This window comes from Pan paniscus, chromosome 23, assembly GCF_029289425.2.
Source record: "Pan paniscus chromosome 23, NHGRI_mPanPan1-v2.0_pri, whole genome shotgun sequence".
In the NCBI taxonomy this organism is placed as follows: domain Eukaryota; kingdom Metazoa; phylum Chordata; class Mammalia; order Primates; family Hominidae; genus Pan; species Pan paniscus.
The window spans coordinates 48,887,116-48,910,097 of NC_085927.1; the positions used below are offsets into that span (position 1 = coordinate 48,887,116).

The 22,982-nt window shown below is 51.5% G+C and overlaps 1 protein-coding gene across 3 annotated transcripts; it reads left to right on the forward strand.

Annotated features, from left to right (window-relative positions):
• The first annotated feature begins 549 nt into the window (after window positions 1-549).
• Window positions 550-19,758, forward strand: LOC100990514 (DNA dC->dU-editing enzyme APOBEC-3F). Of its 3 annotated transcripts, XM_034949105.3 has the most exons (7): window positions 550-4,777; window positions 6,747-6,900; window positions 8,734-9,013; window positions 9,221-9,335; window positions 13,223-13,379; window positions 15,863-16,142; window positions 16,366-19,758. In XM_034949105.3, exons 1-7 carry the CDS (start codon window positions 4,761-4,763, stop codon window positions 16,482-16,484), a joined length of 1,122 nt encoding a protein of 373 aa, XP_034804996.1. In that variant the 5' UTR covers window positions 550-4,760; the 3' UTR covers window positions 16,485-19,758. The 3 variants fall into 3 exon arrangements, with proteins under 3 accessions (XP_034804996.1, XP_063459380.1, XP_034804997.1); XM_063603310.1 differs by having other exon boundaries at window positions 4,641-4,777; window positions 15,863-19,758; XM_034949106.3 differs by lacking the exons at window positions 8,734-9,013; window positions 9,221-9,335; window positions 13,223-13,379; window positions 15,863-16,142; window positions 16,366-19,758 and adding an exon at window positions 7,885-8,147 and having other exon boundaries at window positions 4,641-4,777.
• The last annotated feature ends 3,224 nt before the right edge of the window (window positions 19,759-22,982 follow it).

Sequence of the window (22,982 nt, forward strand, 5' to 3'; positions counted from 1 at the left end):
CTGTCTCACAGGGGAGTCCCAACCTGACCCTCACAGCCCCTCCACCCAGACCTTCCTGCATGTTCCACCCAGCCCACCCTCCTGCACCCAAGAGCACCCAGCCTTCCCTCCTGCTCATGCCCCTCCCTTCTCAAATCCCTCCCAGCCGTGCAGCTCTGGGCTAGGGAACAGCCTAGGGAACGTGACTGAGAAAGAGCCAAGAAAACTTGATCAGTGATCAAGTTGGTGTTTAAGTAAGATTTTCAATAAAAAGTAGAATTGGGTACTACATGGAGGCTTGAGATCTTCAGAGCTTTTTGAGAAAGCAGAACAGAAAGTAGAAGGGCAACCAGGAACCAGAGGGGCCAGAGAACTGGAAGCACGGGCCCTCCGAGGAGACAGGGAGTGGGCACCTGGGTCTTGGGCCTGTCGACAAAAACAGTCAAACTCTGTAAAATATTTGAAGAGATGTATTCTGAGCCAAATACGAGTGACCATGGCCCGTAACACAGGGCTCAGGAGGTCCTGAGAATGTGTGTGTGCTCAAGGTGGTGGGGGTGCGGCATGACTCCCCAGACCCCTTAGATAGGAATTTGGTTTTATATATTTTAGAGAAGCATCAGCTATCAATCAAACACATTTAAGAAATACAGAAGCTGAGCGTGGTGGCTCACGCCTGTAATCCCAGCACTCTGGGAGACTGAGGCAGATGGATCATGAGGTCGGGAATTCTAGACCAGCCTGGCCAACATGGTGAAACCCCGTCTCTACTAAAAATACAAAAAATTAGCCAGGTGTGGTGCTGGGCACCTGTAATCACAGCTACTCGGGAGACTGAGGCAGGAGAATCACTTGAACCCAGGAGGCAGAGGTTGCAGTGAGCCAAGACCACGCCACTGCACTCCAGTCTGGGTGACACAGCAAGACTCCGTCTCAAAAAAAAGAAAAGAAAAGAAATACTTCGGATTGCTCCAGAAAGGTTGGACGGCTCAAAGTGAGGGCAGGAGGGCTGGAGGGCTTCCAGGCTACAGGTAAATTTAAACATTTTCTGGTTGACAGTTGGTTGAGTTTGTCTAGAGACCTGGCATCCATAGAAAGGAAACGTTCAGGTTAAGATAAAAGATTGTGGAGATCAAGGTTCCTTTGAAGTCCCATAGTGGCTGCCCTTAGAGACAATAGATGACAAATGTTTCCCATTCAGGTCTTTAAAAGGTGCAATTAGTTCATCTGTTTAGGACTGGGAGGGCCTAGAAGAAAAAGATCCAGCTATGTTAATAGAGATTCTTTACAGATACAAATTTTGCCCCACAAAGGACAACTTTGCATGGCCATTTCAAGATATGGCAAAGAAACATGTTTTGGGGTAAAATATTTTTCCTTTTTACTTTGTCACATAATGTTGTGTCTGAGTCAGATTGGAAAGTAACTCACAATATATAGGGTTAAATAAAACCCATGTGGGCCGGGCGCAGTGGCTCATGTCTGTAATCCCAGCACTTTGAGAGGCCTAGGTGGGTGGATCACCTGAGGTCAGCAGTTCAAGACCAGCCTGGCCAACATGGTGAAACCCTGTCTCTACTAAAAATACAAAAATTACCCAGGTGTGGTGGCGGGCACCTATAATCCCAGCTACTTGGGAGGCTGAGACAGGAGAATCGCTTGAACCTGGGAGGCGAAGGTTGCAGTGAGCCGAGACCGCACCATTGCACTCCAGTCTGGGCAAGAAGAGTGAAACTCGGCCTACATTAAAATACAATAAGAAAAAAAAAAAAAATAGAATCCCTCTGATGAGGATGTATGGGTTGTAAGGCATGACTCCCCAGACCCCTTAGATAGGATTTTGGGCAAGATTAAATAAAAACAAATCAGAGCTTAGTCCAAAGGCCTATGAACTAAAAATAAAGTCTTTAGCCCCCACCGAACCCCCCCAACTTTGGCCCCCAGTGGCCAAGGGTATCTCAGAAAAACCTTAAACCTGAGTTCCCAGCCATGATGGGAGGGGAGGTCAGGCACGCCTCATTATCACCCCGGCCTTTTGCAGTTTAGACACAACTGACCAGCAGTAATGTTAAAACAGAATCATAAGATGGGCAGAACCAGAACAGACTCTTCATGGCAATCAGATACCAAATCACAACCAGGACCTCAGGCCATGCCAGGCAAGGGTGAGATCACACACCCCACACTTAAACAGTCAACCCAGCGCCCGGACGCGGAGCAACAGAGCCCCTGCTCCACAGCCCTAATTCCAGGTTTCCCTGGACAAGAGACTGATTTCAGTAACTTTCTCCAGATTGGAAGACCACGGACCACGGACTAGTTCTGAATGGTTTACAGACCTGGCAAATTTTGGTGCCTTCATGTCCTGAAAGGACCTTTTGACGTACAGGCTTAATTGTAGTACGTTTAAATGTTGTCTCCACCGCAATGTGAGGACGGATTACACGGTTGCTTTTTTTTTTTTTACATTTTTGTTTGTTTGTTTTTTGTTTTGAGATGGAGTCTCACTCTGTCTCCCAGGCTGGAGGGCAGTGGCGCGATCTCAGCCCACTGCAACCTCTGCCTTCTGGGTTCAACTGATTCTCCTGCCTCAGCCTCCCAAGTAGCTGGGATTTCAGGCACGTGCCACCACACCCGGCTAATTTTTGTAGTTTTAGTAGAGACCAGGTCTCACCATGTTGGCCAGGTTGGTCTCGAACTCCTGACTGTCATGTGTGTCTGTATAGAAAACCACCTAAACAGGCTTTGTGTAAGCAATAACGCCGTTTATTCACTTGGGTGCAAGTGGGCTGAGTCTGAAAAGAGAGTCAGCGAAGGGAGATAGGAGAGGGGCAGCTTTATAGGACTTGGGTAGGCGGTGGAAAGTTACAGTCGAAGGTGGTCATCTGTTGTCAGCAGGGGAGGGGGTCACAAGGTGCATGGTGGGAGACCATGAGACCCATTGTCCAGAAGAAGAATGTCATAAGGTCGATTGATCAGTTAGGGTAGGGCAGGAACAAGTCCTAATGGTGGAATGTCTTAAGGTTGGTTAATCAGTTAAGGGAGAAACTGGCTGTTTCACTTCTTTTGTGTTTTTTTGGCTGCTCCAGACTTCTTGGCTGCTGCAGGCCATCTGGATGTATATGTGCAGTTCACAGGGGTCACAATGGCTTAGCTCCAGCTCAGAGGCCTGACACTGACCTCAGATGATCCACCTGCCTCGGCCTCCCAAAATGCTGGGATTACAGGCGTGAGCCACTGTGCCCGCCTGGGATCATATGTTATACGCATGTTTGTTCAATAAGCATGGAGTGCAGCCACCCACATGAATATTCATAGCTCCTCCTATAGCCTGTTGAATATGTATGTTTAGCCAACCCCTTCAGCATAAAGCTCCTGCCCCAACCCCTCCTGCTTCTAAATGTCTGTCTCTGGTGTTTCCCAGAGGCTGCTCTTCCCAGGCTGCGGGATGGCTACCTTGCTGCCTGTCACCCTTAACAAGAAATAAAATCTCCTTTCCAAATTTATACATTGTGGCCAGGCGCGGTGGCTCACACCTGTAATCCCAGCACTTTGGTACGCCAAGGCGGGCGGATCTCCTCAGATCGGGAGTTCGAGACCAGCTGACCAACATGGAGAAACCCTGTCTCTACCAAAAATACAAAAATTAGCCAGGCATAGTGGTGGGCGGCTGTAAGCCTGACCAACATGGAGAAACACTGTCTCTACTAAGAATACAAAAATTAGCCTAGGCGTAGGGGTGGGTGCCTGTAATCGCAGTTACATGGGAGGCTGAGGCAGGAGAATCTTTTGAACCTGGGAGGCAAAGGTTGCGGTGAGCTGAGATTACGCCACTGTACTCCAGCCTGGGTAACAGAGCAAGACTCCGTCTCAAAACAAACAAACAAACAAAAAAACACAAAAAACAAAAGCAAACAAAAAAACCAAATGCATCCCTTGTGTAATTTTTAGGTCACCGCGCCATGGGAACACGCTACCAGGGGAAGGGAGCCGTGAGACGCGCAGGGAGGCTCCAGACAGGCTGGCCTGGGACACCAGCCGCTGCTCTTCCATGACATGGGGACAAGAGGAGGCGAGAGCTCAGCCCACCAGGGAGGAACTCCGGGCAGGAGATGGGGAAGAAGGAGAAGCAGGAAGGAAAGAGCTCAGTGTGGGGCCGCGCATGGCATCCCGGTGGGACATCTGAGGCCCACACTCACCTGCTGTCCCTCCCTCCCACGGTGGCCTCCGGGGGTGAAGGCCTGGGGAGAGGCAGACACCTGGCCCTTTACTCTCCCTCCCTGTCCCCATGGCCGCTGGGTGGGGGCCGTCTCTGGGATGATCCCCGAGGGCAGGATCCGGGAGTCCCTGCAGAGGCATCAGCCTGTCTGTCTTGATGGTGGAGTGGCGGCTCCAGCTGGGCGGGACCACCAGGGGAGGGGCTTGTGCTCTGCTGGCTCAGCCTGGTGTGGACCCACCTCCCGGGCGCTGGCTGCAATGACTTTCTCTTTCCCTTTGCAATTGCCTTGGGTCCTGCCGCACAGAGCGGCCTGTCTTTATCAGAGGTCCCTCTGCCAGGGGGAGGGCCCCAGAGAAAACCAGAAAGAGGGTGAGAGACTGAGGAAGATAAAGCATCCCAGGGCCTCCTATACCAGCGCCTGAGCAGGAAGGGGGAGGGGCCATGACTACGAGGCCCTGGGAGGTCACTTTAGGGAGGGCTGTCCTGAAACCTGGAGCCTGGAGCAGAAAGTGAAACCCTGGTGCTCCAGACAAAGATCTTAGTCGGGACTAGCCGGCCAAGGATGAAGCCTCACTTCAGGTACCGCTACCCGCTCTACCCGCTGGGCCCCTCTGCTGCCCCTTCCTGCCTGGTGGCTCTGCTGGGCGTCAGCCCTGGCCTCCCCCTGCCCCAGCCCCAGCCCTGGGCTCCCTCCCCTCTGGCTCCCCTGCCCCCGCCACTCCCAGCCAGGCTCTTTTTCCTGCTCTGTGGTTGCCCCACTGCTGCTTCTGAATAGGCCGCTTCCCCACCTGCCCCAGCCCAGGTGCCCTGCTGAGACTCTCCCCCGCCACCGAAAGTCATGGCAGGGCTGGTGCTCCCGGCCCTGGGAGGGTGCTCCCTCTGTGTGCTTCCCGCCATTCCTAAACTCTGGAACTGGGAGAATTGAACCAAAGGATGATTAGAGCAATGTGGAATTTTGTTCACAGTGCTTTGATGGATTTTCTGTAGCATTTACTTTGCTTAAATACCAAGTCTTAGGAGACGGTGTGGGGAGGGAATGGTCTCTGAAGCACAAGATAAATCGTGTCTTCCAAGGATGTCTCCACTGTGGGCAGAGGAGGATGCAGATGACCCCAAACACACGCTCCTCCTCCACTATCAGCATTCACTGTTTATAAATGACACCAGTAACATGGAATATAGTGGCCGGGTGCGGTGGCTCACACCTGTCATCCCAGCACTTTGGTAGGCTGAGGTGGGTGGATTGCCTGAGGTCGGGAGTTCGAGACCATCCTGATCAACATGGATAAACCCTGTCTCTACTAAAAATACAAAATTAGCCGGGTGTGGTGGCGGACGCCTGTAATCCAGCTACTCCACAGGCTAAGACAGGAGAATCGCTCGAACCCAGGAGGCGGAGTTTGCAGTGAGCTGAGGTCGCCCCATCGCACTCCAGCCTGGGCAACAAGAGCCAAATTTCGTCTCAAAAGAAAAAAAAACCAAAAACAAAACAAAAAACATGGAATATATGGAAAAAAACTCAATGATCAGGAGAAATGCTATTATTTTAAAATTTAGTAAGAAGAGAGTCTGGTCCCCAATGGCTCCCTCCTGCAAGGCTGGTGACACAGAGACTGGACACGGCTGGTCTGGTAAGAGGCCCCAGCCCCATCTGTCCCCAGCTCTGTGGCCTGGGCAGGTTACCCCATCTCTCTGCACCTCTGGCACCTCCTCTGTAAGATGGGAATGGCCCGTGCGGGCCTAGGGCAGCCTCACATGAGCTCACACCCGCGCAGCACTTAGAAGAGTGGCCTGGGCCTCAGAATTTGGTTCTACCATGATTTAACAATAGTAATATACAGAGGTGAAATGTCAGGAAGGAACTGGCTGAAAGGTTAAAATCTATTACTTTGGGGTGAAGAGTTTTATTCTCTCTCTCTTTTTTTTTTTTTTTTTTTTTTGAGACGGAATTTCGCTCTTGTTGCCCAGGCTGGAGTGCAGTGGCACAATCTCGGCTCACTACAACCTCCGCCTCCCAGGTTCAAGCGATTCTCCTGCCTCAGCCTCCACAGTGGCTGGGATTACAGGCACCCACTACCACGCTTGGCTAATTTTTATATTTTTAGTAGAGACTGGGTTTCACCATGTTGGTGAGACTGGTCTCAAACTCCTGACCTCCAGTGGTGGGCCCACCTTGGCCTCCCAAAGTGCTGGGATTACAGGCATGAGCCATAATGTCCAGCCAAGAACTTTGTTCTCTTTTGCATTTTACTAATGCGTTGGAGAGTGGGTGGGAGAAATACTGGGAAGGTGGGGAATGTACTCCTGGAACGACCAGAGCTGGACCCTGAGCTGGAAGAGGTCAGCCTGCCCCTGCTGCCCATGCCAGCATCCCCTTTTCTTGCTCTCTCCCCGGTCTTCCTGCCTGGGAAGGAAGCAAAAATTCTCAGGGCTGTGGAGGGGTTGGGGAGGCCCAGAGCCATGCAGGGGGCTGTGTTTAGTGGACATCAGCCCGGAGGGCCCCCGGGAGTGCTCTCTACATTGGCTGGTTTCTCTCTTGTGTCTTCAGAAACACAGTGGAGCGAATGTATCGAGGCACATTCTTCTACAACTTTAATAATAGACCCATCCTTTCTCGTCGGAATACCGTCTGGCTGTGCTACGAAGTGAAAACAAAGGGTCCCTCAAGGCCCCGTTTGGACACAAAGATCTTTCGAGGCCAGGTACCACCCGGACTCCAATCACTTTGCAGGCAGGAGCTAAGCCAGCTGGGAAAGCAAACCACGCACTGATAAGTGAAGTGCCCGGCGGCGGGCTATCCAGTGTGTCCTTCTCTCCCACACTTTCCAAGTCTGTGGCCCTGACCTTCCTGCTGGACCATCCTGGGATCGGATCGTGGAGGGGGTTTGCCTCTGCACAAAAGGCCTTGTGTTTTTTTTTTTTTTTTTCTGAGACAGAGTTTCACTCTTGTTGCTCAGGCTGGAGTGCAATGACGCGATCTCGGCTCACTGCAACCTCTGCCTCCTGGGTTCAAGCGATGCTGTCGCCTAAGACTCCCGAGTAGCTGGGATTACAGGTGCCCACCACCACGCCCAGCTAATTTTTTTGTGTGTGTGTTTTTAGTAGAGACAGGATTTTACCATGTTGGCCAGGCAGGTCTTGAACTTCTGACCTCAGGTGATCCACCTGCCTCGGCCTCCCAAAGTGTTGGGATTACAGGTGTGAGCCACAGCGCTGGCCTAATTTTAATATTTTATTTAATCCAATGTAGCTAACATTACTTCAACATTAATTAACATAAAATTCTTGACAAGATAATGAAGTTTCTTTTTCTTGTCACACTGAGTCTTTGAAATGAGCTGTGTAGGCCACGCTTGGTGGGTGGCTTGCACCTGTAATCCCAGCACTTTGGGAGGCCGAGGTGGGTGGATCACCTGAGGTTAGATGTTTGAAAACCAGCTTGGCCAACATGGTGAAATCCCATCTCTACTAAAAATACAAAAAAAATTAGCCCAGTGTGGTGGCAGTTGCCTGTAATCCCAGCTACTTGGGAGGCTGAGGCAGGAGAACCGCTTGAACCCATGAGGCAGAGGTTGTAGTGAGCCGAGATTGCATCATTGCACTCCAGCCTGGGCAACAAGAGTGAAACTACGTCTCAAAACAAAAACAAAAAAAGATAAATGAGTGGTGTATGGTGTATTTTTCAGGTGCCCAAGTCTTTCATCAGAGCCCCATTTCAAGTGCTCAGTAGCCCCTTTGGCCAGTGCGCCCCACCACATGGGACAGCGCAGGTCCAGTGGCCTCCCCAGCTGACCGCAGGCAGGGAACAAGGCAGACCCTAGAGGGCCAGGCCACAGCAGGGGCTGAGGATGCCTGGTGAATGGATGCCTGGGAGAATGGATGCCAGAATTCACGCATGAGGCTCTGAACAGGGCTGGGAAAACTTCCAAACGAAGGGAAGCACATGTCTTGGTGCACCTTGTGATGCTTCAACAGCAGGACTGAGATGGGGACATTTACAATGAATAGAAATGTATGGGCTCGAGTTCTGGACTCTGGGAAGTCCACTGTCAATGCACCAGCAACTTTCCAGGGCCTGCGAGCTGCACAGTCACGTGGGGGTAAAGGTTGTTGCCAGAAGTTCAGGGGATGCTCCAGACAGTGGCCTGGGATGTCGAGTCACTGCTGCTCCATGCCACGGGGACAAGAGGAAGCAGTTTAGTCTGACATACTGCCCCCCCAGCTAGAGGGCAAGAGACAGAGGGGCTGAAGTCGCCCTTGAATAAACACGCCAGTGGCACCCACAAAGGTGCAGTCCCCACAGCCTCATAGCCTCTTCTAGGTGCCACCTCTTAAGGCCATTACAATAGCCATTAACACTGAACGTGAGCTTTGGAGCAGACAATCACTCAAACTAAACAGGGGGGATGGAGGAAAGGAGCTTCAATGGCAAGATCCCCTGGGCTCCTGTCCTGGCCCCTCCTCTCCCTGCCCCACCCCTGCACTCCTCCTGCTCCCCCTCTCAGAGCATCCCCTGCCCCCTGCTCCTCTCCCAGGTGTATTTCCAGTTTGAGAACCACGCAGAAATGTGCTTCCTCTCTTGGTTCTGTGGCAACCAGCTGCCTGCTTACAAGTGCTTCCAGATCACCTGGTTTGTATCCTGGACACCCTGCCCGGACTGTGTGGCGAAGCTGGCCGAATTCCTGGCTGAGCACCCCAATGTCACCCTGACCATCTCCGCTGCCCGCCTCTACTACTACTGGGAAAGAGATTACCGAAGGGCGCTCTGCAGGCTGCGTCAGGCAGGGGCCCGCGTGAAGATTATGGACGATGAAGGTGAGAGGTGGAGGGGTCAGGGGAGCGTGAGCGGGTGGAACAGCATTAAAGATGGATGGATCTGCAATGCCATGGCTGGGGGTGTCCCAGGGCAGCCTGCAGGGGCGGGGCCAGCACTGACAGCAACTGACAGCCAGGAGACCAAGCCTGGGAGCGCGGGCCCAGGGTCAGGGCAGAGCCTGACTGCTTCCTGCCTCTTCATCTCAGAATTTGCATACTGCTGGGAAAACTTTGTGTACAGTGAAGGTCAGCCATTCATGCCTTGGTACAAATTCGATGACAATTATGCATTCCTGCACCGCACGCTAAAGGAGATTCTCAGGTGAGGGTCTCCCTCTGGCCTCATCGTCTGTCTCCTCTCGCCTCCTGCTCATCCTCCTGAGGCCTCCCCTGGCCAGGCCCTCCTGCCCTCCGTCCTGCCCCCTGCCTGCCCTCATGGTTACACCCCTCACCCACACTCCTCGTGCTCCCTCCACCTCCTTGCCTCCTCCCTCTTTCCTGGGCCCCTCCTATGAGTGAGAGGCCCCTTCTGCCTCCAGAGCAACCTCCATCCACCTTCGAGGCCGCCCTCCCCACAGCCTGGGATCCCCAACCTGGCTCCTTCCATCTCCCTGGCATAATCGAATTTGTCATAAAACTGGATGTAAGTGGGCATGAATATTCACAAGGCTGACAGCCAGAAGCTTTGAGCAACATCCTTCAAGGCCGACCTGAGTCCCTGAGAAGGAGCAGCCTCTGTGGAAACTTCAGGCTTCGACTGCCATAGAAGATGCCCCCGGGCCGGGTGCCCACAGGGCAGGCATTTATTTTCTCACAGATCTGGAGGCTGCAAGTCCAAGGTGGAGGGGTGGGTGGGGTTGTGTCTTCTGCAGCTGCTCCTCTTGGCTGGCAGGGGGTCCCTTCCAGCCCTGTCCTCTCTGGCCTTTCCTCTGTGCACCGGCACCCCTGGGGTCTCTCTGCCTCTAAATGTCCTCCTTGTTTATGGACCCCATTCAGACAGGATTAGGGCCCACCCTAAGGGCCATGAGTTAATTTAATCACCACTTTAGTGGACCTGTCTCCAAATACAGTTATCCTGTGAGGAGGTGGGGATGAGGGTTTCAACATATCAATGTGGGGAAGATACAATTTAGTCCATGACAATGGGTCAAGCTTGGGTGGGGCATGCAGGGGTCCCCATTCTGTGTGTCTGTCTCCCAGGCGAGTCCTGCCCTGACTCTCACAGCCCCTCCCTCCAGACCTTGCTGCACCCTGGGCCCCACCCCATGGCTTCCCCACCCAACAGCACCCAGCCCGGCCTCTGCTCACGCCTGTCCCTTCTCAAATCTGCCCCCCACAGGGATGGAGATGCAGAAAGAGCCAAACAAACACTCAGTGATCAAGGTCCCAATTGAATAAGATTTTTTTTTTTTTTTTGAGACACTGTCTCCCTCTGTCGCCCAGGCTGGAGTGCTATGGTGCGATCTCGGCTCACTGCAATCTCTACCTCCTGGTTCTAGCAATTCTCTTGTCTCAGCCTCCCAAGTACCTGGGGTTACAGGCTCATGCCACCACACTGGCTAATTTTTGTATTTTTAGTAGAGACGGGGTTTTGCAGTGTTGGCCAGGTGTTGAGTAAGATTTTGCAAAAAAGTAGGCTTGGATAATGGGAGGCTTGAGATGCCAGGAGCTCTCCAGGAAGCACAATAGAAAAAGGCAACCAGAGACCAGAGAGGCCATAGAAAGGGATCTAAGGCCCTCGGGAGAGACGGGAACTGAGCACCTGGGTCTTAGACCGGAGGAGCAAACTGCAAGACAGGGTGGCCGGGGACACCAGCCTCCACCCTTCTGTGACATAGGGACAAGATCTCAGCCTGCCAGGGAACAACTCTGGGCAGAAGATGTGGAAGGAAGGAGCTCAGTGTGGGGGCACGCATGGCATCCTGGGGGGACATCTGAGGGCACCCCCACCCGCTATTCCTCCCTCCAATGGTGGCCTTCGAATGTGAAGGCAAGGGGGAAGCAGACACCTGCCCCTCACTCTCCCTCCCTACCACATAGCTGCTGGGTGGGGGGCGTCCCTGGGATGATTCCTGAGGGCAGGATCCAGGGGTCCCTCTGGAGGTCCTCCCATCCAGGTGAGAAAGCAGCATAAAGTGAGACCTGCACTCAGATGGGCCTGTGAGGTCACTCACAGCGCAGGTGTCTCCTGGAACAAGGGCCCTGGATGATAAAATAGAACCCAAGCCCAAGACTAGCATCAGGGCCAGGACAAGCCTGCCAGGGAGGGTGCACATGAAGCCCCAGATCAGGGACCACTGCCCGCTCTGCCCATGGGGCCTCTGCTGCCCCTTCCTGCCTGGTAGCCCTGCTGGGCCTCAGCCTGGCCTCCCCCTGCCCCTGCCCCAGCGCTAGTCTCTCTCCCCTCTGGTTCCTCTGCTGCTCCCACTCCTAGCCAGGCTCTTTGCCCTGCTATGTGGTCGCCCCTTTACAGCTTCTGAATGGGCCACCTCCCCGACCTGCCCCAGCCCAGGCCCCCTGCTGAGACTCTCCCCCCCCCCCCGAAAGTCACCCCTGGGCTATTGCTCCCCGCCCTGGGATGGCGCTCCCTCTCTGTGCTTCCCGCCATTCCTGAGCTCAGGAACTGAGAAAATTGAACCAAAGGATGATTGGAGCAATCAGGCATTTTGTTCTCAGCACTTTGGTGGAATTTCTGCAAGATTTACTTTGTTTCAACACAAAGTCTTAGGAGAGGATGTGGGGGAGGGCATGGTCTCTGTACCAGAAAATAAGTCACTTCTTCCAAAGATGCCTCCACTGTGAGCAGAGGAGGATGCACATGACCCCAGACCCAGGCTCCTCCTCCGTGAGCACCATTCACCTTTTAGAATGACACCTGCAACATGGAGTGTAGGAAAAAATATGATGATCAGGAGAAATGCTCTTATTTTAAAGTTTAGTAAGAAGAGAGTCCGGTTCCCAACAGCTCCCTGCTGCAGGGCCTGTGATGCAGAGGCTGGACAGGGCTGGCCCGGAAAGGGGCCCCAGCTCCATCCATCCCCATCTCTGTGTCCTGGGCAGGTTACCCCGCCTCTCTGTGCCTCTGGCACCTCGTCTGTAAAATAGTGATGGCCCCTGCAGGCCTCAGGCACATACCATGAGCTCAGACCCTCGCAGCACTTAGGAGAGTGGCCTAGGCCCGCCGGGCACAGTGACTCACGCCTGTCATCCCAGCACTTTGGGAGGCTGAGTTGGGCAGATCACGAGGTCAGGAGTTTAAGACCGGCCTGGCCAACATGGTGAAACCCAGTCTCTACTAAAAATACAAAAACTAGGTCTGGCCGCGGTGGCTCACACCTGTAATCCCAGCACTTTGGGAGGCAGGCGGGCAGATCACAAGGTCAGGAGTTCAAGACCATCCTGGCTAACATGATGAAACCCCATGTCTACTAAAAATACAAAAAATTAGCCGGGTGTTGTGGCACGTGCCTGCAGTCCCAGCTAGTTGGGAGGCTGAGGCAGGAGAATCGCTTGAAACCAAGAGGCAGAGGTTGCAGTGAGCCGAGATTGTGCCACTGCACTCCAGCCTGGCGACAGACTGAGACCCCGTATAAAAATAAATAAATAAATAAAAATACAAAAATCAGCCGGACGTGGTGACACAAGCTCCTAATCCCAGCTACTCAGGAGACTGAGGCAGGAGAATCACTTCAACCCGGGAGGTGCAGGTTGCAGTAAGCCGAGATCGTGCCACTGCCCTCCAGCCTGGGCAACAGAGGGAGACTATGTCCCAAAACAAAAACAAAAACAAAAACAAAAAGAGTAGCCTGGGCCTGGGAATTCGGTGTGATACCAACGTAAAAATAATCATCATCATCGGACAGGTGAAATGTGAGGAAGGAATTGAGCTGAAATGTTCAAGCAATTATTTTAGGGTGAAGAGTTTTATTGTCTGTTGCATTTTCCTAATGGGTTGGGAGATGTGTGGCAGAAAAACTGGGAGGTTGAGGGTGTCCCATTGGTAGCCTCAGAGCTGTGGTTCCAGCTGGGAGAGGTCACCCCGGCCCTTCTGCCCCTGCCAGCATCCCCTCCTCTTTCTCTCTCCCAGTCTTTCTGCCTGGGAAAGCAGCAGACATTCCCCGGGCTGTCCAGGGAGTGGTGTTCAGTGAGCATCAGCTCCGAGGAATCCAGGGGGGTCTCTGCATTGGGGTTTCTCTATTGTGCCTTCAGAAACCCGATGGAGGCAATGTATCCACACATATTCTACTTCCACTTTAAAAACCTACGCAAAGCCTATGGTCGGAACGAAAGCTGGCTGTGCTTCACCATGGAAGTTATGAAGCACCACTCACCTGTCTCCTGGAAGAGGGGCGTCTTCCGAAACCAGGTAGCACCAAAGTCCTATTTACACCCCAAATAGGAGCTAAGCAGCTAGGAATGCAGAAAACACAAAAAGTGACGTGCCCGGCGTGGGCTTTCCTGTGTGTACTTTCCTCTTACATTTCTTTTTTTTTTTTGAGACAGAGTCTCACTCAGTCACCCAGTCTGGAGTGCAATGGCGTGATCTCTGCTCACTGCAACCTCTGCCTCCTGGGTTCAAGCAATTCTTCTGTCTCAGCCTCCTGAGTAGCCGGGATTACAGGTGCCCACCACCACACCCAGCTAATTTTTATTCTATTTTTAGTAGAGAGGGGGTTTTACCATGGTGGCCAGGCTGGTTTTGAATTCCTGACCTCAAGTGATCCGCCCCCCTCGGCCTCCCAAAGTGCTAGGATTACAGGCATGAGCCACTGCGCCCAACTTCCTCCCACATTTTTTAAGTCCGTGGCGCAGATCTTCCTCCCTAACTTTCCTGGGATCAGATTGTCGAGGGGTTTTGCCTCTTACCAAAAGGCTTTATTTAGCACCCAGCACCCTCACTCTTGACTTTGTTTCCCAAAATCTTGTCATGGAGCTGTGCGTCCGGCAGTCCTCGGGAAACAGCAGCTGTGGGAAGCGGTGGGTGTGGTGTCCAGCACTGTGCCTGGGCCAGTCACTGTGGGCTGGTGGGACCGCCCCCGCCACTGCCCTGATTCCTTGATGTCAAGGACACATCCTCACAGGATGGTGAACCCTCGCTCCTCACCCTGCCGCCCCCACAGCAGCCACTGACCTCCCACCCACCCTGCCGTGTCCCACCCACCCCTGCGGCCCCCTCCGCCCAGGCAGGAGATTTTTTCAGAGTGTGTTTGGGGAGGGAGCCGTCTGTGTGCGGGGCAGGCCTGGCCTACAGCAGTGCTGGCCTCGGAAACACCCAGGACTCAGGACGGAAGCGCAAGTGTTTCCAGTCCCCACACGCTAAAAAGGTGACAAGAACTCGTGGGAGAAATTTTAGTGTCTGCATTAGCTCAATTATCTCACATACGATTTCAACATATACTTAATATAAAATGCCTCATGAGAGAGTTAAAGTGTCTATTCTCACAATGAGATTTTGAAATGCGCTGTGTATTTTACACGTGCCAACGTTTCTAATCAGAGCCCCATTTCAAGTACTCAGTAGCCCCTTTGGCCAGCCTTCAACTCCATGGGACAATGTGGGTCCAATGACCTTCCCAGCAGAAGGCAGACAGGGGACAAGGCAGACCCCATAGGACCAGGCCACAGCAGGGGCTGAGGATGCCTGGTTAATGGATGCCTGGGGAACAGGATGCCAGAAATCACACATGACCTATGATGAGACAGGAAAAGACTCAATAAAATAAAGAAGGAAGGGGCCGAGTGTGGTGGCTCACGCCTGTAATCCCAGCACTTAGCGAGGCTGAGGCGGGCGGATCATGAGGTCAGGAGTTTGACACCAGCCTGGCTAACACGGTGAAATCCCATCACTACTAAAACTACAAAAATTAGCCAGGCGTGGGGGTGTGCCCCTGTAGTCCCAGCTACTTGGGTGGCTTAGGCAGGAAAATCGCCTGAACCCAGGAGGCAGAGGTTGCAGTGAGCTGAGATCTTGCCACTGCACCCCAGCCTGGGTGACAGAGCAAGACTCTGTCACTCAAAAAGATAAAGAGGAACGGCCAGGCGCAGTGGTTCACGCCTGTAATCTCAGCACTTTGGGAGGCCGAGGCGGGGGATCACGAGGTCAGGAGCTTGAGACCATGCTCGCTAACTCGGTGAAACCCCATCTCTACTAAAAATACAAAAAATTAGCCGGGTGTGGTGGCGGGCGCCTGTAGTCCCAGCTACTTGGGAGGCTGAGGCAGGAGAATGGCGTGAACCCCGGAGGCGGAGCTTGCAGTGAGCGGAGATCGGGCCACTGCACTACAGCATGGGTGACAGAGCGAGACTCAGTATCAAAAAAAAAAAAAAAAAAAAAAAAGAAAGAAAAAGAAAAAGAGGAAAGAGAAGGTTGAAAGAAGGGAAATTCAATGAGTAAAAAGCCCTGCGGCCTAGTATGTACCCAAAAAAATGAAAAGTAAAGAAAATAAGGCCGTGCATGTGGTTTATGCTCATAGTCCCAGAGTTTTGGGAGGGTGAGGCAGGAGGACGGCTTGAGCCCAAGAGTTCAAGATCAGCTTGGGCAACATGGTGAAACCCAGTCTCTACAAAAATTACAAAAATATTAGGCAGGCGTGGTGGCACGCACCTGCAGTCCCAGCTAATCAGGAGGCTGAGGTGGGAAGATTCCTTGAGCCTGGGAGGTCAAGGCTGCAGTCAGCCCCAGATCGCACCACTGCACCCCAGCCTGGGCAACAGGAGAGACCCTGTCTCAAAAATAAATAAGGAAACGCCCTGGGGCTTCAGGTCCGCCCTCTGCTCTCATCGCCCCACCCCTGCACTCCTCCTGCTCCTGGTCTGATCTCCCCTGCCCTCCTCCTCCTCCTTCCCCAGGTGGATCCTGAGACCCATTGTCATGCAGAAAGGTGCTTCCTCTCTTGGTTCTGTGACGACATACTGTCTCCTAACACAAACTACCAGGTCACCTGGTACACATCTTGGAGCCCTTGCCCAGACTGTGCAGGGGAGGTGGCCGAGTTCCTGGCCGGGCACAGCAACGTGAATCTCACCATCTTCACCGCCCGCCTCTACTATTTCTGGGATACAGATTACCAGGAGGGGCTCCGCAGCCTGAGTCAGGAAGGGGCCTCCGTGGAGATCATGGGCTACAAAGGTGAGACGTGGGGGGCTGAGGAGAGCGGGTGCAGGAGGGACAGCATGAGGGGCAGGTGGGTCTGCAATGCCGTGGGGCAGAGCAGTGTCCCCGGGAAGCCTGCAGGGTCGGGGCCAGCGCCCGCTGCAACTGGCAGCCAGGAGACCTGGGCTGGGAGGGGAGGGCCCAGGGCTGGGAGAGAGGCCTGCTGGGCCCTCACTGCTTTCTCCTTGTTTTTTCTCAGATTTTAAATATTGTTGGGAAAACTTTGTGTACAATGATGATGAGCCATTCAAGCCTTGGAAAGGACTAAAATACAACTTTCTATTCCTGGACAGCAAGCTGCAGGAGATTCTCCAGTGAGGGGTCTCCCTGGGCCTCATGGTCTGTCTCCTCTAGCCTCCTGCTCATGCTGTGCCGGCCTCCCCTCCATCCTGGACCAGCTGTGCTTTTGCCTGGTCATCCTGAGCCCCTCCTGGCCTCAGGGCCATTCCATAGTGCTCCCCTGCCTCGCCACCTCCTCTCCGCTCTCCCAGGCTCTTCCTGCAGAGGCCTCTTTCTGCCTCCATGGCTATCCATCCACCCACCAAGACCCTGTTCCCTGAGCCTGCATGTCCCTAACCTGCCTTTTCCCATCTCCCCAGCATAACCTAATTTTTTTTTTTTTTTTGAGACGGAATTTCGCTCTGTCACCCAGACTGGAGTGCAATGGCTTGATCTTGGCTCACTGCAAACTCTGCCTACCAGGTTCAAGCGATTCTCCTGCCTCCGCCTCCCGAGTAGCTGGAATTACAGACGCCTGCCACCATGCACAGCTAACTTTTTTTTTTTTTTTGTATTTTTAGTAGTGACTGGGTTTCACCATGTTGGCCAGGCTGGTCTTGAACTCCTGACCTCAGGTGATCCGCCTATCTCAGCCTCCCAAAGTGCTGGGATTACAGGCGTGAGCCACCGGCCCGGCCGCACAACCAAATCTTATTAAACTCACCCTAGGCTGGCCTCGGTGACTCATGCCTATAATCCCCCAGCAATTTGGGAGGCAGAGGTGAGAGAATCGCTTGAGCCCAGGAATTCGAGACCAGCCTGGGCCACATGACAAAGCCCCATCTCTACAAAAAAATTACAAAAAAAAAAAAAAAAAACAGGTGTGGTGGCATGCACCTGTAGTTTAAGCTACTTGGAAGGATGAAGTGGGAGGATTGCTTGAGCTGGGGAGGTGGAGGCTGCAGTGAACTGAGATCACGTCACTGAACTCCAGTCTGAGCAACAGATCGAGACCCTGCCTGAAAATAAATCAATAAATAAACTCAACCTAAATGGGTATGAAAGTTGAAATGGGTATGTAAGTTGAAAACCAGAAGTTTTGAGAAACATCCTTTGTTAAGTTTCATCCTACGAGTTGGGTCATTCATGTCCTACGCAGCTAAAACAGAGGCCAGCAGCCAGGGAGGAAAAGCAGTCAGGCCACACACCATTGCTCCCAAAATGGACTTCTCTGCAAGCCTGACTCCTGAAACTGTGCATTGTACCCTGAAACCAACTTTATCCATAGCTTCTGCGATAAATGGCTGTAAGTCTTGGACTCCTTGCTCCAAACGCAGTGACTCAGCAATGGAACCTCCCAGCTCCCAACACCTCCTAGTGCCCATGGGCTTTCCCATAGGACAAGAGAACATTTCTCCTTTTCTTTTTTTTTTTTTTGAAATGGAGTCTCGCCCTGTCACCCAGGCTGGAGTGCAATGGTGCGGTCTCGGCTCACTGCAACCTCTGCCTCCCTTGTTCAAGTGATTCTCCTGTCTCAGCCTCCCGAGTAGCTGGGATTACAGGCGTGCACCACCAAACCAGGCTAATTTTTGTATTTTTCATAAAAACAGGTTTCGTCATGTTTCCCAGGCTGGTCTTATTTTTATTTTATTTTTTGAGATGGAGTCTTGTTCTGTTGCCCAGGCTGGGGTGCAGTGGTGCAATCTGGGCTCACTGCAGCCTCTGCCACCTGGGTTCAAGCTATTCTCCTACCTCAGCCTCCCAAGTAGCTGGGATTACATGCGTGTGCCACCACGCCTGGCTAATTTTTGTGTTTTTAGTAGAGACGGGGTTTCAACATCTTGACCAGGCTGGTCTTGAACTCCTGACCTCGTGATCCACCCTTCTCGGCCTCCCAAAGTGCTGGGATTACAGGCGTGAGCCACCTGGCCAGGCTTAGGCTGGTCTTAAACTCCTGACCTCAAGTGATCTGCCCTCCTTGGCCTCCCAAATTGCTGGGATTGCTGGTGTGAGCCACAGAGCCTAGCCTATTTCTCCTTTTTATAAAACCTGATGCTGTTTCTGTTCTCCCGACATGGTGAACACCACCTGGACTGCGTGTATGTCCCAAATTACAATTCTTTCTTGGCAAATGAAATGTGAAATTTAGAGGCCCTTCTCCACACTTTAAATTTGACTTGACATTTTCTAGGCAGATATAAGTTATTAGAGAATGAGATTCTCTATAAAAATGGCCGCTTCATCATGCTGTGGCCTCCACAGAAGATGCCCCGGGCCGGGTGCCCACAGGGCAGGCATTTATTTTCTCACAGATCTGGAGGCTGCAAGTCCAAGTTCAAGGGGTAGGTTGGGTTGTTTGCTCTGAGGCCGCTCCTCCTGGCTGGCAGGGAGTCCCTTCTGGCTGTGTCCTCTGTGGCCTTTCCTCTATGAACCTGTACTGTACCTCTGGGGTATCTCTGCCTCCAAATACCTTTTTTTTTTTTTCAGACAGAGTTTTGCTCTTGTTTTCTAGGCTGGAGTGCAATGGCACAATCTCAGCTCACTGCAACCTCTGCCTTCTGAGTTCAAGCGATTCTCATGCCTCAGCCTCCTGAGTAGCTGGGACTACAGGCGTGTGCCACCACGCTTGGCTAATTTTGTAGTTTTAGTAGAAACGGGGTTTCTCCATGTTGCTCAGGCTGGTCTTGAACTCGTGAGCTCAGGTGATCCACCCTCCTCAGCCTCCCAAAGTGCTGGGATTACAGATATAAGCCACCGTACACAACCTTTTTTTTTTTTTTTTTTTTTTGAGATGGAATTTCACTCTGTGGCCCAGGCTGGAGTGCAATAGCAGGATCACTGCTCACTGCAACCTCTGCCTCCTGGGTTCAAGCAATTCTCCCACCTCAGCCTCCTGAGTAGCTGGGATTACAGATGGCCAGAAACAATCTCTGCTAATTTTTCTATTTTTTAGTAGAGATGGGGTTTCACTGAGGAAGGAGACCACCTCTCTCATTGTCTCCTATTTCAGAAGGAAGCAAAAAGTTAGAAAGATGCAGAAGTAAGATCAATGGCCAGACTGTTTGGTGCTGCTACCTGGGCCTGGTAGTTAAAGATCAACTCCTGACCTGACCGCTTGTTTTATCTAAAGATTCCAGACATTGTATGAGGAAGCATTGTGAAACTTTCTGGTCTGTTCTGCTAGCCCCCACCACTGATGCATGTAGCCCCCCAGTCATGTAGCCCATGCTTGCACAATCTATCATGACCCTTTCACGTGGACCCCTTAGAATTGTAAGCCCTTAAAAGGGCCAGGGACTTCTTCAGGGAGCTCGATCTTAAGATGCAAGTCTGTCAACGCTCCCAGCTGATTAAAGCCTCTTCCTTCCTAAAACTGGTGTCTGAGAGGTTTTGTCTGCAGCCGTTCCTGCTACATCACCATGTACATTGCAGGCGAGGCTGGTCTCGAATTCCTGACGCCCACCTCTGCCTCCTAAAGTGCTGGGATTAAAGGCATGAGCCATGGCACCTGGTCAACCTTCTCCTTTATGGACCCCAGCCAAATTAATTTGTGCCCACACTAGAGGTCTCATTTAAATTAATCATCTTGGTCGGGCGTGGTGGCTCACGCCTGTAATCCTAGCACTTTGGGAGGCTAAGGAAGGCAGATCACTTGAGGTCAGTGTCACACGTGTCCATGTGAAGAGACCACCAACAGGTTTTGTGTGAGCAACAAGGCTATTTCACCTGGGTGCAGGTGGGCTGAACCAGAAAAAGGAGTCAGCAAAGGGTGGTGGGATTATCATTAGTTCTTACAGGTTTGGGATAAACCTATCCCAAACCTATAAGTGTACATTCTTAAAGGCATACAAAGTACATTCTTAAGTGTGGGGGAGAATATTACAAAGTACCTTCTTAAGGGCAGGGGAGACTATATGGTATCAGTTGGGGTGGGGCAGGAACAAATCACAATGGTGGAATGTCATCAGTTAAGGCTATTTTCGCTTTTTTTGTGGATCTTCAGTTGTTTCAGGCCATCTGGATGTATACATGCAGGTCACAGGGGATATGATGGCTTAGCTTGGGCTCAGAGGCCAGACATTCCTGTCTTCTTATATTAATAAGAAAAAACAAAATAGTGGTGAAGTGTTGGGGTGGCGAAAATTTTGGGGGGTGGTATGGAGAGATAATGGGCGATGTTTCTCATGGCTGCTTCAAGCGGGATTAGGGGCAGCGTGGGAACCTATGGTGGGAGAGATTAAACTGAAGAAAGATTTTGGGGTAAGGTGATATTTTGGAGTTGTTAGAAGGAGCATTTGTCATATAGAATTATTGGTGATGGCCTGGATGCGGTTTTGTATTAATTGAGAAACTAAACGGAAGACACAAGGTCTGAATAAAAGAAGGAGAAAAATAGGTTTTTTTTTTTTTTTTTTGAGACAGAGTCTCGCTCTGTTGCCCAGGCTGGAGTGCAGTGGCATGATCTCGGCTCACTGCAACCTCTGCCTCCCTGGTTCAGACGATTCTCCTGCCTCAGCTTCCTGAGTAGCTGGGACTACAGGTGCACGCCACCACGCCCGACTAATTTTTTTGTATTTTTAGTAGAGAAGGGGGTTTCACCATGTTACCCAGATGGTCTCAATCTCATGACCTCGTGATCCGTCCACCTCAGCCTCCCAAAGTGCTGGGATTACAGGCATGAGCCACCACACCCAGGCAGAAAAATAGGTATTAAAGGACTAAGAATTGGGAGTACCCAGAACATCCAATTAGACAGTGTCCAAGGGGGTTCAACAGAATTATTTGCTTGGTTGGCGAGTTTTTGGCCTCTATCCTTGAATTTTTTTGTGTTGTCATATACCTGTCCAGATTGATTTAGGTAAAAACAACACTCTTCATTTAAAAATATACAGAGTCCTCTTTTTTTTAGCAGTGAGTAAGTCGATGCCTCGGCGATTTTGGAGGAAAAGAGAAATGCAAAGCCAGCAATTGTTCATTTAAGAAGGATTAGAAATGGCTACGAGAGAGTGAGTTTGATAGTGTGGTGGAGATAGCTGGGGAGAGGTAGAGGGTAGCATAAGAACGGAACCAGAATAAGAGTGAGTATAAAAGTAAAGAATAGGACTTCATCAGGGTTAAAGTACTGGAGGGTACCTTGCCACTGAAGATCTTCTATAGACTTCAAGAGCGACTTAAGGGTGGTGATTTGAAGTAAAACCAGGAGCCTCCAAATACCAAGAGCCTGAGAACCTTCTTGGGTGATTTGACTAATAAAGGCCGGTGCGTTATCAGACTGTATAGAGGTGGGAAGGACAAACCCAGGAATTCTGTCTAAAAGAAGGGAAGAAATGATCACGGTGGACTTCTCAGACCCTGTGGGAAAGGCCTCTACCCATCCAGTGAAAGTGTCTACACAGACCAAGAGGTATTTTAGTTTCCTGACTCAGGGCATGTGAGTAGTCAATTTGCCAGTCCTGGGCAGGGCCAAATCCCAGAGCTTGATGTGTAGGGAAGGGAGGGGGCCTGAACAATCCCTGAGGAGTAATAGAATAGCAGATGGAACACTGAGAAGTGATTTCCTTGAGGATAGATTTCCACAATGGAAAGGAAATGAGAGGTTCTAAGAGGCAGGCTAGTGGCTTGTAACCTACATGGAAGAGGTTATGAAAGGACGACAGAATAGACTGGGCCTGTGAGGCTGGAAGGAGATATTTTTCTTGGTCCAAGAACCATTTGCCTTGTGTGGGAAGAGATTGATAGGTGGAAGTTTCGATGGGGGAGTAGGTGGGAGTGACTGATGAGAAGGAGAAAAACCGGCCATGAGGGACAGAAGTTGGAATGCTAGCTGCTTCTTTAGCATTGCCCTGAGCGACGGGATCTGATGCCTTTTGATGGCCCTTGCAGTGAATGACTCCAGCTTCCTTTGGAAGTAAAGCAGCTTTAAGAAGAGTTTTTATTAAGGAGGCATTGATGATGGAGGACCCTTGCGTAGTGAGGAAACCTCTTTTTGCCCATATAACAGCATGGTGGTACAGGATATGGAAGGCATATTTAGAGTCAGTATAAATATTGACGTGTAGTCCCTTTGCAAGAGTGAGGGCCTGAGTTAAGGCAATGAGTTTGGCTTGCTGAGAAGTAGTGGAGTGGGGCAGAGTGGTAGCCTCAAGGATAAATATGGAAGATACTACATCATAGCCTGCCTTTGCTGGTGAGTGGCAATTAGGCCTGGTGGAACTGCCATCAATAAACCAAGTGTGATCAGGGTGAGGAACAGGAAAGAAGGAAATATGGGGAAATGGAGTGAATGCCAGGTGTATCAGAGAGATACAGTCTTGGGTGTCAAGTGTGGTATCAGGAATAATGTGGGAGGCCAGATTGAAGTCTGGGCCAGGAACAATGGTAATTTTGGGAGACTCAACAAAGAGTGAGTATAGCTGAAGGAGCTGGAGAGCAGAAAGTATATGCGTCAGGTGTGAGGAAGAAAATAGATTTTGGAAGTTATAAGAACTGTAGAGAGTGAGTTGAGCACAGTTTGTGATTTCAAGGGCCTCTAAAAGTATTAAGGCAGTGGCAGCTGCTGCACAGAAACATGATGGCCAGCCTAAAACAGTAAGGTCA